We start from the raw sequence: 13506 nt of genomic DNA on the forward strand, positions 1-13506 counted from the left end.
GAGGGAGAGGAAGGATTGTAGAATGACTCCCAGGTTTTTTAACTTAGGCAACTGAGAGGATGGTGGTGCCATAGTGAAAAAAGACAATAGATCAGGATTGAGGGTGAGAATGGCAGTTGCCATTTTTTGTTTGTCTGTTTATTAGGAGTTTATTTCAGCTCTAGTCAATTAAAATTTCCCTTTAACTTTTTTTGTTTATATTTGTATTGTTAATTTAAAAATTCTTACCCAAATAATGCATGTTTGTTGCATGTGTAACAGAGTATAAAGTGTACCTCATCCTCTTTGCCAAGCATCTTCCATTCACATTTCTACTAGAGTAATTGCTGTTAGAAGTATGTGGTCTTTTCTTCCATATTTTTCCTGTGCAGTGCATACATGAACATAAACAGTTGTGCTGCTTTTAACAGAACTAGAATTATTATATACATATGCTTTTGTAATTCCCTCCACACATACACCTTCCATACACATACCTAAGGAGTCTATTTTACTTTATTTTTTATTTTTTTATTTTTTTATTTTTATTATTTTTATTTTTTTTATTTATGGCTGTGTTGGGTCTTCGTTTCTGTGTGAGGGCTTTCTCTAGCTGTGGCAAGCGGGGGCCACTCTTCATCGCGGTGCGCGGGCCTCTCACCATCGCGGCCTCTCTTGTTGCGGAGCACAGGCTCCAGACGCGCAGGCTCAGTAATTGTGGCTCACGGGCCCAGTTGCTCTGCGGCATGTGGGATCTTCCCAGACCAGGGCTCGAACCCATGTCCCCTGCATTGGCAGGCAGATTCTCAACCACTGCGCCACCAGGGAAGCCCTATTTTACTTTATTTTTTATTTATTTATTTTTATTTAAATATGGTTGATTTACAATGTTATGTTAAGTTTCAGGTGTACAGCAAAGTGATTCTTCAGTTACACATACATATATTTTTTTTCTGATTCTTTTCCATTATAGGTTATTACTAGATATTGAATGTAGTTCCCTGTGCTATACAGTAAATCCTTATTGTTTATCTATTTTATATATAGTGGTATGTATCTGTTAATCCCATACTCTTAATTTATCCCTCCCCCTCCTCTTTCCACTTCGGTAACCAGAAGTCTGTTTCCTCTGTCTGTGAGTCTGTTTCTGTTTTGTAAATAAGTTCATTTGTATTATTTTTTAGATTCCACATATAAGTGATATCATATAGTATTTGTCTTTCTCTGTCTGGCTTACTTCACTCTGTATGATAATCTCTAGGTCCATCCTTGTTGCTGCAAATGGCAATATTTCATTCTTTTTAATGGCTGAGTAACATTCCATTGTGTGTGTGTGTGTGTGTGTGTGTGTGTGTGTGTGTATCAATCACATCTTCCTTTATCCACTTATCTGTTGATAGACACTTAGGTTGCTTCCATGTCTTGGCTATTATAAATAGTACCACTGCAAACATTGGAGTGCATGTATCTTTTTGAATTAGAGTTTTCATCTTTTCCAGATATATGCCCAGGAGTGGGATTGCTGGATCATATAGTAACTCTATTTTTAGTTTTTTAAGGAACCTCCATACTGTTTTCCGTAATGACTGCCCAGTTTACATTCCCACCAACAGTGTATATGGGTTCCCTTTTCTAAGGAGTCTATTTTAGATGTCCCTTCAAGTCGGTTTATTCAGGTCCCCTCTTCTTTTTAATGGCTATGTTAGTGCCATAGTGTGGGTAAATCATAGTTTTGTTATCCACTTCTCTGTTGGTAGTTAGTTAATTACTATTGCAAATAGTGCTGCAGTGGATAACTCATGTATGCACATAGTTATATCTTTGTGCATTGTGAAAGTATATCTATAGGGTTAATTCTTAGAGGGGAACATGCTGGGTCAAAGGGTTTATACATTTAAAATGTGAAACTATAAATTAACCTTCATAAACTCTGTCTTAGTATATTTTACATGTCTTCAAATTTGATTTGAAATTACCCATTTCTTTTTATTTTTTACCAACAGGGCACATGGTCAATCTTTGAAAATTTTTGCCAGTCTGATGATACATGCACCATTTAATGCCATTAAACCCACCCCCATTTGCCTGGAAACTAGACTTCTGTAATACTACTTTCTCTTAGACCTCTTTTGTTTGTTTCTTTAAATCTTTGAGGACAGGTTTTTCAGTCCTGTCTTAGTTTGTTCAGGCTGCTATAACAAAATACCACAGACTGGGTGGCTTATAAGTAAGAGAAATTTATTTCTCACAGTTCTTGAGACTGAAGTCCAAGACAAAGATGCCGGCATGGTCAGGTTCTGGTGAAGTCCCTCTTCTGAGTTGCAGACTTTACAACTTTTAGCTGTGCCCTTACTTGGTAGAAGGGGTTTGGGAGCTCTGTGGGGTCTCTTTTATAAGGGCACTATTCTGCCTTCACCTCTGCAAAGCCTCACCTCCTAATACCATCATCACCTTTGGGGATTAGGATTTCCACATATGCATTTCAGGGGAGCACAAACATTCAGACCATAGCAAGTCCTTTCTATGTAAATATTTCTTGGAGTTCCCTCAGCTCTCTTGTGACTGTTTTAAGTAATCTTATCTATATTTCTATCTTTAAGTATTGCCTATAAACTAGTAATGATCTGTGTTTTCATTAACTCTTCAGCTTGGGAACCAACAAGTCAGCTGCCTCCAACTGTGACTTCTTTTCAGACCTCATCTTCTCTTAGGAATGTTAAGTAGCTGCTTCTCTGTCTGTGATCTCTCCCCTTCACGATTTCATTGCCACAGTACCACCAACCTGTACGTCTGTATGTCTTTGTAAAATAGGCCTACTTTCACCACCTACTTGAAAATCTTCTATTGTTTCTCCTTGCTAATAGTATGAAATTAAAAAAAAAAATTTTTTTTTATGATATCAAAAGCCAGGAAGAATCCTGACCCCAAATTACCTTTCTTTCCTCCTTTCTGGCCATTTCTCCTTCTTTCATGCTTGGTTCCCCAACCCTTGGGCACCTTAAGCTGCAGTTGTACTGCAGTTCTTATCACACCTCAGCTGGACTGAGTATCAGTCATTCTCCCTGCCTTTACTTCTGTTACCTAGGCTGAGGATAGTCTCCCTTCCTACTACCAAAAACAGCAATACATGAACACTTATTTATTAAACACCATACTTTCTCCTGTTATCAGTCACTATGTAAGTTAATCTTAGATTATGAATTCAACTTGTCACATTTTCTAGAGTCTTCTTGATGTGTGGTGCTGTATTCCAGGCCAAGGGTAGATCTGTGATTTTTGTTTGTTAAACTTTTGTTTTCACTTAAAAAAAAAATTACAGATTCATGTGCAGTTTTAAGAAATAATACAAAGAGTGTTCTTATACTCTTCACGCAGTTCCCCCAGTAGTAATATCTTGTGTAACTATAATACAACATCACAACCAGGAAATTGATATTGATACAATCCACCAATCTAATTTAGAATTCACCAGTTTTACATGTACTTATTTGTGTGTATGTAGGTGTATACATACTAAGTTCTGTGGTGTTTTATCACATATGTAGATTCGTGTGACCACCACTACAGTCAAAATAAATTTGTTGGTTTATTTCTTAATAAAAATTTTCCCTGATAAGGTTTTCTCTGTTTTCCAGTGTAATAGTCATATGAGAAATAGTTCACAGCATGATTTTAGGTTGTATATGGATCAATATTTTTGAATTTTACTAATTAAAACTTAATTATTATGGCAAGTTTTATTTTTCAATTAGAGTGGAATATGAAGTAGTAAGATACATATATTTTAGTTTAAAAGATGAGTCATTTTAACAAAAAATAATAATGGTACAGGAGATATGAGGCACAAATTGTGTAAGACATACACAAAGAACTTAGTATACACCTTTATTAGAGTGAAGAGACTCTTTTTAAAAATTCTTTAATAGTAATGCTGGACCAAGAACAATCTTATGTCAGCAGAAGAGCAGAGGTTTGGGAGCCAGACAGATCTGGGTTTGAATCTAGTCTCCATCATTCCCTCCTCTCCTTCCTCCTGTAAATATATATTGAATGAGTGCCTGCTGTGCCAGACCCTGTTCTAGGTGCTGAGGATATAAGAGTGAATAAAACAAAGCTTCTGCTGCATGGAGTCTTCATTCTAGTGAAAGAAGACAAGACAATGAGCATATGAGTAATTAAACATTGTCACTTGGTGACAAGGACAGTAAGCATAGTAAAAAGAAAACAGAGTACCCAGAAGTGGTTGGCACTGCAGTGGATATACTGTGTAGAGCCTAGACTTTAGGGAGACAAGAGCAAAATCAGAGAGAGGTCATTTAGGCTATTATAGTAATCCAGGCATGAGATAATGGTGGCTGAAACCAGGGTAGTAGCAGTGGAAGAGATAGACAGTAATCAGATTCCATTATATTTTTAAAGTCTAGTGAACAGTATTTCTTGGTGAATCAGATGTGGAATATGAGAAAAAAAGGAGGAATCAATGATGATTCTAGGGGTTTTGGCTTGAACAACTAGAGGTTTGAGTAGCTGTCAATGAGATGGAATAGATTAACAGAACAGATTTTAACGAAATCAAGATTTTGTTTTTGAACGTGTTAGTTTTAAGATACCTACTAAATATCCAAGTTGGATATGTTAAATAGGCAACTGAGGGGTTAGGGAAGATGTCTGAATTAAAAATTCAGGAATAGTCAGCATAGTGACAGTATTTAAAGCCATGAGACTGCATGAGCTTATTTAAAGAGTGAGTGTGAAGAGAAGAAGCTGACTGTGGGGACACTCTAGCATTTACGGGGCAATGAGATGAAGAGGAACTAACAAAGGAGCCTAAATTGTGGCTAGTGAGATAAGACTAGACCAAGAGAGAGAGCTATCCTAGAAGCCAAGTGAAGATAGCATTTCAAGAAGGATAAACTAGGTCAGTACTGCTGATAGACTGAATAATAGACCCAAAGCTTGAATTGACTATTGGTATTAGCCACAGGGAGATCTTTGATGACCTTGACAAGTAATTTCAGAATGGTGGATGTTAAAACCTTATTTGAATTGAATCAAGAGTGACCAGGAGGAGAAGTGGAAACAGTAATTTCAGACATTTCTTTTGAGGAGTTTTGCTGTTAAAGGGAGCAGACATTGGGGTGGTAGCTGGAGAGAAATGGAGGGTTGATGGAGGGATTTTTTTTTTTTTTTAAGATGAGAGACATTATATGAGTATGATCCAGTAGAGAGGGAAAAGTTAATATTGTAAGAGAAAGCACAATTACTGGATTGCTGTTGAGTTAGAGGTTATATAGTGTAGTACAGATGTGAAGGGTTGGCCTTCGGAGCACAGGTAATTCATTGGAGTAAAAAGAGGGATGACACAGTGTATGGGTGCAAAAGCAGGGAGATAGGTAGATGTGGAGGGAGCATGTGGACATTGTCTTCATACTTCATTATCAGCTGAAAGTGTGGTCATATTAGAGGTTTGAGATGAGAGGGAAAGGTGGGAAATAATTATCTAGAAGAGTGAGCAAATAAGTGGATTAGGGGAATATAGTAGGATTGCTGGGGGGCACTAAGGGATTATTTGACATCAGTTGAAAGTGAGACTAGGCAGCAGGATTATTGTTTACTCCAGCAATGTTCTGTTGCACAGACATTGGTATGGTGTAAACAGAATTTTACCAAGGATTTAACCAAGTTTGGAATTTGTAGATTATAATGACCGAAAGAGGACTTCCCTGGTGACGCAGTGGATGGGAATCCGCCTGCGAAGGCAGGGAACACAGGTTTGATCCCTGGTCCGGGAAGATTCCACATGCCATGGAACAACTAAGCCTGTGTGCCACAACTACTGAGCCTGCGCTCTAGGGCCCATGTGCCACAACTACTGAGCCCATATGCCGCAACTACTGAAGCCCGCGTGCCACAACTACTGAAGCCCGCGTGCCTAGAGTCTGAGCTCCGCAACGAGAGAAGCCACCGCAAGGAGAAGCCTGTGCACCGCAACAAAGAGTAGCCCCTGCTCGCCACAACTAGAGAAAGCCCGTGCGCAGCTAGGGTGTACGTTAGAGGGTGATCATAATGGTGGACCATGAAATCTAGGCTGGGTAAGGAGCTGTAAAGGGAGATTATGAGAAGGAGTGAAAGACAGTGGAAAGGAGGTAGGATGAAATGGATTGTGGGCTCTGATAGGGTTGAGTAATTGTTGAAGTGAGAATCCTAAAGGGAGTGAGTGGAAACAAGAGGTGTTGGTCAGAGATTAGATGATTAAATTGGTATTAGAGCAGAGGGGTAGTTATTGATAATGGCAAAGTTTAGGTTATGACCATGAGAGTACTATTTCCTGGTGAATAGCTGTAGAAAAATTTCACAACCTCTCCAAGCCTTACTTTTTCTCCTCTGCAAAATGGGAATAATGCCTACTTTACAAAGTTGTCATGAAGATTAAATGATATGACAGATGTAAAATACATGACATAGTGCCTAGAATGAGATAGGTTCTTAAAAGAATTTTCTTCCCTTCTTATATAATTTTGAGCCTCATTTCCTGACCTGAGCAGAATAACAAAATACCATAAATGCTTGATACATTTCCTTATGTTTCAAAATTATATATATGAAGCCTAGTAATAAAATTTTTAGAAAATCACTCTATAACCCATTATTATTTTTTCCCAATTGGAATGAAAAACACCACTGCCATTGGAACTACCACTATTGTGTTAACAAGAAGTACTTCTATTTCTTCTACAATTCTGTGACTATTACTATTTATTCATTTAAAAGAATCTGTGTGGCAAGAATTTTCACATCATTTTCATTTAATTGTTAAAATAGCCCTGTGAGGTGCATGGTGCTGGTATTTTTGTTATTTTTCCATTTGCCAGTTGAGGAACTGAAAGTATAGTGAGATGTGCTACATACGATTATATTGGTTAAACTAGAACTTGAACCCAGGTCTTCTGACTGACTGGTAACCGAATTTCGTGAGTTTCATGGTGTGTCATTGTTGTGAATATGTTTGCCTGCTATTTATTTGTCTGCTAGTCTCTAAAGATCTCTTTTTAAACTCTGTAATGAAAGGACTTTTCTTTTTATTGTACAGTCCTCATGATTTATACATTCATCCATTCATTCAACACATACTGATTATAACCTTTCTAATGGTTAGGCCATGTGCTAGGCCCTAGAAATAGCAATACAATTGTGAGAAAGACATGTACCCTTCATGAAATTTTTACTATAGTGAGAGGGACAAACATTAACAATTAACATAAAAATATTTGTAATTGAAGGAATAGTGCTAGAACCATGTGAACAAATAACAGGGAGGGACTTGATTGAGTCTGTGCATTGGCTTGGTGGTGATCCCAAGACTTCCCTGAGGAAGTTACATTTAAGTTGAGATTTCAAGGATGAGCAGCAGTCAACTAGATGAAGAGGTAAAAGGAAGAGGGTGCTACCTAAGGGGCGAGCATAGTTTCCTCCTTATTCCCCTCCTCTGTCCTTCCTTCTTTCCTTTATTCCTTCCTTCCTTCGGATTACAGTTCATAATTGTCCTTGCTCATTTTCATTATGATTTAAAAATGTATTTTAAGTATAATTTAATAATTGCAAAACATAGTACTGAATTTTTCTCTTGGTTCATTCTCTGAGAAAATCAATTATCTGGACTGCTTAGGAGGTTCTGTGGTGAGTTTACATTCTAGATTCCATTGGTAGTCATGCAGGAAGGCCATGGAGGACATTAATTTTGCTGGGTTTTTTTTCCAGTTTTATTGAAAAATAATTGACATACATCACTGTATAAGTTTGAGGTGTACAACTATATGGTTTGATTTACATATATTGATGAAATGATTACCACAATAGGTTTGGTTAACATTTATTATCTTGTATTCATTTTGCTCTTCTTAAGCCCATCGTTGCTTTTATGCTGACAGTTTTTGCTGGCACAACACACTGACTCTTTTTTCCAAAGGGAAAGTAACATACCTCTGCTTAAATAAGTGAATATTTCCATCGAAACTGATGTATTTGGTGTATTTCAAACTACTAATCCATTACACAAACTGTTTATTCCCTTGGTTGAGAAGTACAGCTTCAAGGTTTTTTTAGTTCCAAGTAGGATGGAGACCCAGGCAAATTTTCTTTTTCTTGTTTTCACACTGTCATCCATTGACCCACAGCTAGCATTTTATGTAGCACATGGTCCCATACATTGCTATAGTAGGAAATCCACGTGACACAAGAAGGGAAATCTTAGGAGATGGATATTATAATCTATCAGTGCAAGTATCTCTTTTTAACAAGGTACCATTCATTGTTATGGTAAGTTATAAAATATGTTTGTAACTAGTTTAGGAGCATATTGGGACTGACTAAGGCATTTAGCAAAGCAGAAGAGAAGGTTTGAAAAGGAAGTTGGCCACAGAAAGCAAAGGATGAATAATTCTTTGACTTTACCAAAAGATTTCTGAGAGCACATTTATCAAGCAAAGGTGATGGGACTTGCTTGGAATGACTCCAGGCCGCAACGTGATGCTGGCTAAGCATTATTACAACAGAGAAACAGATGTAGAGCAATGATACCATAGACTTCTTTTCTCTAACAAATAGACTTCTCAAGAACATAAACAGTTGTTCATGATTTTTTTTCCAGCCACGTCAGTTTATGTAAGTTGAAAGAAAATGTACTTTAGAGGTATTCGTCTATATCTCAGTACTGCCACACTCTATTGTGATCTAGAGTGATCCTCTAAATCAGCGGTCCCCCCAACCCATCACTGGGCCGCACAGCAGGAGGTGAGCGGCGGGCGGGCGAGCTAGCAGAGCTTCATCTGCTGTTCCGCATCGGTCACATTACCACCTGAACCATTGCTCGCATTACCGTCTAAACCATATTCCCCCCTCCCGCCCCCCATCTGTGGAAAAATTGTCTTCCATGAAACCAGTCCCTGGTGCCAAAAAGGTTGGGGACCGCTACTCTAAATCTATCTGAGCCTCAGTTACCTCATCTGTAAAATCAGGAAAATAGCATAATGAAATAATGAAACTTGATATTCATAATGACACTCCTGAAACAGTGAAAGGCCTGGAAAGTCTGAATTATTCACTAATTTTTATAGTGTTAGCTTTGTCTAGAATTGTAATCCTTGTATCACTTTACTTCAGTATCAAGAATAGCTAATGAATCAAAATAGCCCATTGTCGGGGCTTCCCTGGTGGCGCAGTGGTTGGGAGTCTGCCTGCCAATGCAGGGGACACGGGTTCGGGCCCTGGTCTGGGAAGATCCCACATGACGTGGAGCGACTGGGCCCGTGAGCCACAACTGCTGAGCCTGCGCGTCTGGAGGCTGTGCTCCGCAGCAAGGGAGGCCGCGATAATGGGAGGCCCGTGCACCGCGATGAGGAGTGGCCCCCACTTGCCACAACTGGAGGAGGCCCTAGCACAGAAACGAAGACCCAACACAGCCATAAAATAAATAAATAAATAATTTTTTTAAAAAAAGCCCATTGTCAAGCTATAGAGGAATAGAGTGTATTCCAAGTTTCTACTTGTTATATATGCTAAAAATGCTACTACCTATGAACCAATATAAATACACTTTAAACTATAAAGAAAACATTCATTTTGTTTGTCAGTGCTAGCCAGTGAGCAAAAGGTTAGGCAACTTATTCTTCCTTTCCTCTGCCTAATACTTTTCTGTCCCTCTTTGAATTTAGGAGCATGTATCCTGTTTGGAAATCTTTTCTCGAGGGAACAATGCAGGTAGCCCAGTCTCGGATCAATATATGTGAAAACTATAAAAACTTCATTTCTGAGCCTGCAAGGACAGTGAAAAGCCTAAAAGAACAGCAACTAAAAAGGGTATCGTTTCTATTTGTTCTTTTCTTGTATGCATTTTAATATCTCACTGCTACATTTATAATCTGCAAGATTATGTTAAATTGCATTGTACACTTTGAGTTTTTCTATATGGTCCAAATGTTTCTGATTTTAACATGGATTTTCTGATTTCAACATGTTCCTTCTAACTACTGTATTTTATTAACTGACAACGGTGAGTGTAATTTGAATCTGTGGACATTCTGAAAGCTCAGTAAACACCTCTTACAAATACTTTTCAGCTTAAGTAAATAGATTCACTTAGTTTGGTGTATATTAAAATAGTTACAATGTTATTAATCCCACTAAGTCTTGAGAAAATTGGTCTCAGTTTCAACTTGACCCATTTTGCATAATAATTTAAAGGAAGTTGACACATTGTTACTGAGTCTAAGCTCCCTTTGCTGGCTACACACATTTACAGGCCAGTAAATCGGGAGGCGAGGTGTTAAGTCAAGGAATGGCGACTTCATTCGGAAAGCCAGCAGACTGAGAAGATGGCAGACTAATGTCTCAAAATAACCATCTTACCAGGGTCTGGATACCACTTTTATAGAACAGAGAGGGGGAAGAAGTGAGGAAGTAAAGTAAAAAGGCTGTTAGTTTTGCCTGGCTTGGCCAGCATTGGGGAGGGGATGGGTTAATTTCTTCTTTTCTGAAGCCATTCACAGGTGGGCCCGGTCAGATAGTCTCCTTGTGAGCTGAACAAAGGCACTTTAGTTTAACTTTCAGGCAGAGAGGCAGGGTTCCCTGAGGCAGGCCATTATGTATGATTATAATAACAAAAGCAACGAAAAGCAACGGTTAAATTCAAAGAAACAGATCCAACATGGAGTCAAAATTGGCTCTTCCCTGTTACCATATCTTGACCATATATAGCAAACTTATTACTAAAAATAGTTTACTCTGAAGTTTAGCTATATAGGTTACATAAAAGTTTTTAAATAGATATGTTTCTTTGTACAGGATTTTAAAATTCATAGAAAAAATCATTATTAAATGTGATTTTTATGAAAAGCTTGCTATTGAAAGTAGGTGATTGAATTGTGTCCTTTTAGGAAAGGACACAGTTTTACAAAATTAGAGATTATCGTGATGCCTAATAAGCAATTAAATTTTTCTTATGGAAGTATTAATACTTTAGAAAATATTAAAGTGATTATTTAAGGAAATAACATTTCGCAAGCCATCCATTGTTTTGATTCTAATTGTCCTTTGGATTGTCACTACTTTTTTACAAACAAAAACAAAAAAAACTAATCTTCCTTGTTTGCCAAACATGATTTTAGTAGCATGAAATCAATATGTTAAATGTATCTCTTTCAAGCACTCACGTAATATCAGTGGGTTTTAACATATTTGTATAAGAATGCCTCGGTTTTATCTTTGCTCAAAATTATCTCTTTCAAAACAAACCTAGCGAATAAACTACGTGACCACTGACCAAACATTGCTTTCTAATGGAAGAAAAAGCATTGTGTGTATATGTGTGTGTGTGTGTGTGTGTGTGTGTGTGTGTTTGTGTGTGTGTGTCCATCAGTGCCTGCAGAGAGAGGGTGGGAGACAGAGGTAGCGAGTTGATACTACTCCTTCCAAACTGGGAGGAAATACGATGTTTCAAATAGCCAATGCATTCACCAAATGTAATTGAATTATTGGAAGTTCTACATTTCTCAGTATAGGAATTTTTTTTTTTTTTTGGTTGCACCATGTGACATGTGGGATTTTAGTTCCCCAACCAGGGATCAAACCCACACCCCCTACATTGGAAGGGTGGAGTCTTAACCACTGGACCACCAGGGAAGTCCCAATATCAGAATATTTTGAAAGAGTTAAAACCATTTGTGCTCTTCTCTGACCTGAATTTAACTAACATTCCTGGGCAAAGAATGTTAAGAATGTTTGGTGAGCTTTGACAAGTCCTCATATCTGTGAATTAACTTATATTATAGCTGATAATAATGGTGTTTGTTTAAGCAGTTGTTAAACACTAAGTATATATTGAGCATACCTGTCAGGACTCTGAAATTACAAATGACAGAAACTTACTTCAAACTGGCTTAAGCCAAGAAGAGAATGTATAACTAAACATTTCAGCTTGGATGGAATCCAGGCAGGGGTGGATCCAGGTCCTCAAATGATGACATTAGAATTCAGTCTTTCTTCCCATCCATTAGTTCTGCTTTCCCCAGTGGCTTCATTCTTTAGCAACTCTCTCTACGTGGTGCCCCCCAAAGTGCCAGATTTACAAATATCAAAGCTAGCAAGCTAGCAATCCCACATTTTCCACTTTCCCCAAAGTTCTAACAAAACTACCAGAGTTAAGGCTCATCAACTTATCTTGGGTTATAGAGGTTACAGTCTTCATGCAAACTACGTGGACTAAAAATGGGAAAAGATGATTCGCCAAAGGAAAATTGAGATAGGTTCCCAATGGAGCAAGAAAAGCAACACATAGCCACAACTATTGGCTCCTCCAGTTGTACTTCCCAAACTTTACAACAAATTGACTCCACATAGGATCAGAAATCATCTATTTTTCTTCCTGTACTTCTCCAACCCTGCCTCCCCACGCTTTTTTTTTTTTTTGCCTATATTTGGATAATCTTTTATTTTCTTCTTTTTTATTTTAGTGTGATAAGAACACTTAACATGAGATCTACCCTCTTAACAGATTTTTAAAGTGTACAATACAGTATTTTTGTACAGATGATCTCTAGAACTTGCTCATTTTGTATAACTGAAATTTTGTACCTGTTGGTTAACAACTCCCTCCTTCCTTTTTTTCCAATCCCTGACAACCACAATTCTATTCTTTGCGTCCATGAGTTTGATTATTTTAGATATTTCATGTAAGTGGGATCATGCAATATTTGTCGTTTTGTGACTGACTTATTTCACCTAGCATAATGTCCTCCAGGTTCATCGATGTTGTTGCATGGATGCATGCATAGGATTTCCTTCTTTTTTAAGGCTGAATAATATTCCGTTGTATGTATATACCACATTTTTTAATACATTCATGCATTGATGCACATTTTGGTTGTTTCCATATTTTGACTTTTGTGAATAGTGCTGCAGTGAACATGGGAATGCTAATATCTCTTTGAGATCCTGATTTTACTTCTTTTGGATAAATACCTAGAAGTAGGATTGCTGGATCCTATGGTAGTTCTTTTTTAATTTTTTGAGGAACCGCCATACTGTTTTCCATAACAGCTGCACCATTTTGCATTCCCACCAACAATGCACAACAGTTCCAGTTTCCCTACAACCTTGTCAATGTTTGTTGTCATTTGTTTTTCTGGTAATAACCATTCTAACAGGTGTGAGATAATATCTCATTGTGGTTTTGATTTGCAATTTCCCTGGTGATTAGTAACATTGAGTAATGTTACACCTTTTGTTATCAATTTTCCTCCACTATTAGCTTTTTAATTTTATAATCTTGTTATTCTTATAGTAATTACCTTAGAGAGTCCAGTATGCCTTTCTGACTTACTATAATTTACCATGAATTGGCACTTTTACTGCTCTCCAAACTTTACTCTAAATTAACTCATTAAAGTCTAATGTGAATTAGTATTTTACCACTTCATGAACAATATAAATATGTTTTAATAGTATAATTCCATTTACCTCCCCGTTATGACT

General features: G+C 37.5%; 1 protein-coding gene across 1 annotated transcript in view; it reads left to right on the plus strand.

Moving 5' to 3' along the window:
• FCHSD2 (FCH and double SH3 domains 2) overlaps positions 1–13506 on the plus strand; it is a 316582-nt gene that overhangs the window by 139338 nt on the left and 163738 nt on the right. The window contains exon 5 of the mRNA XM_068554544.1: positions 9690–9834. Within this exon, the coding sequence (XP_068410645.1) occupies positions 9690–9834 (145 nt within the window). The remainder of the gene's footprint in view (positions 1–9689; positions 9835–13506) is intronic.

This window comes from Eschrichtius robustus, chromosome 11, assembly GCF_028021215.1.
Source record: "Eschrichtius robustus isolate mEscRob2 chromosome 11, mEscRob2.pri, whole genome shotgun sequence".
Lineage (NCBI taxonomy): Eukaryota > Metazoa > Chordata > Mammalia > Artiodactyla > Eschrichtiidae > Eschrichtius > Eschrichtius robustus.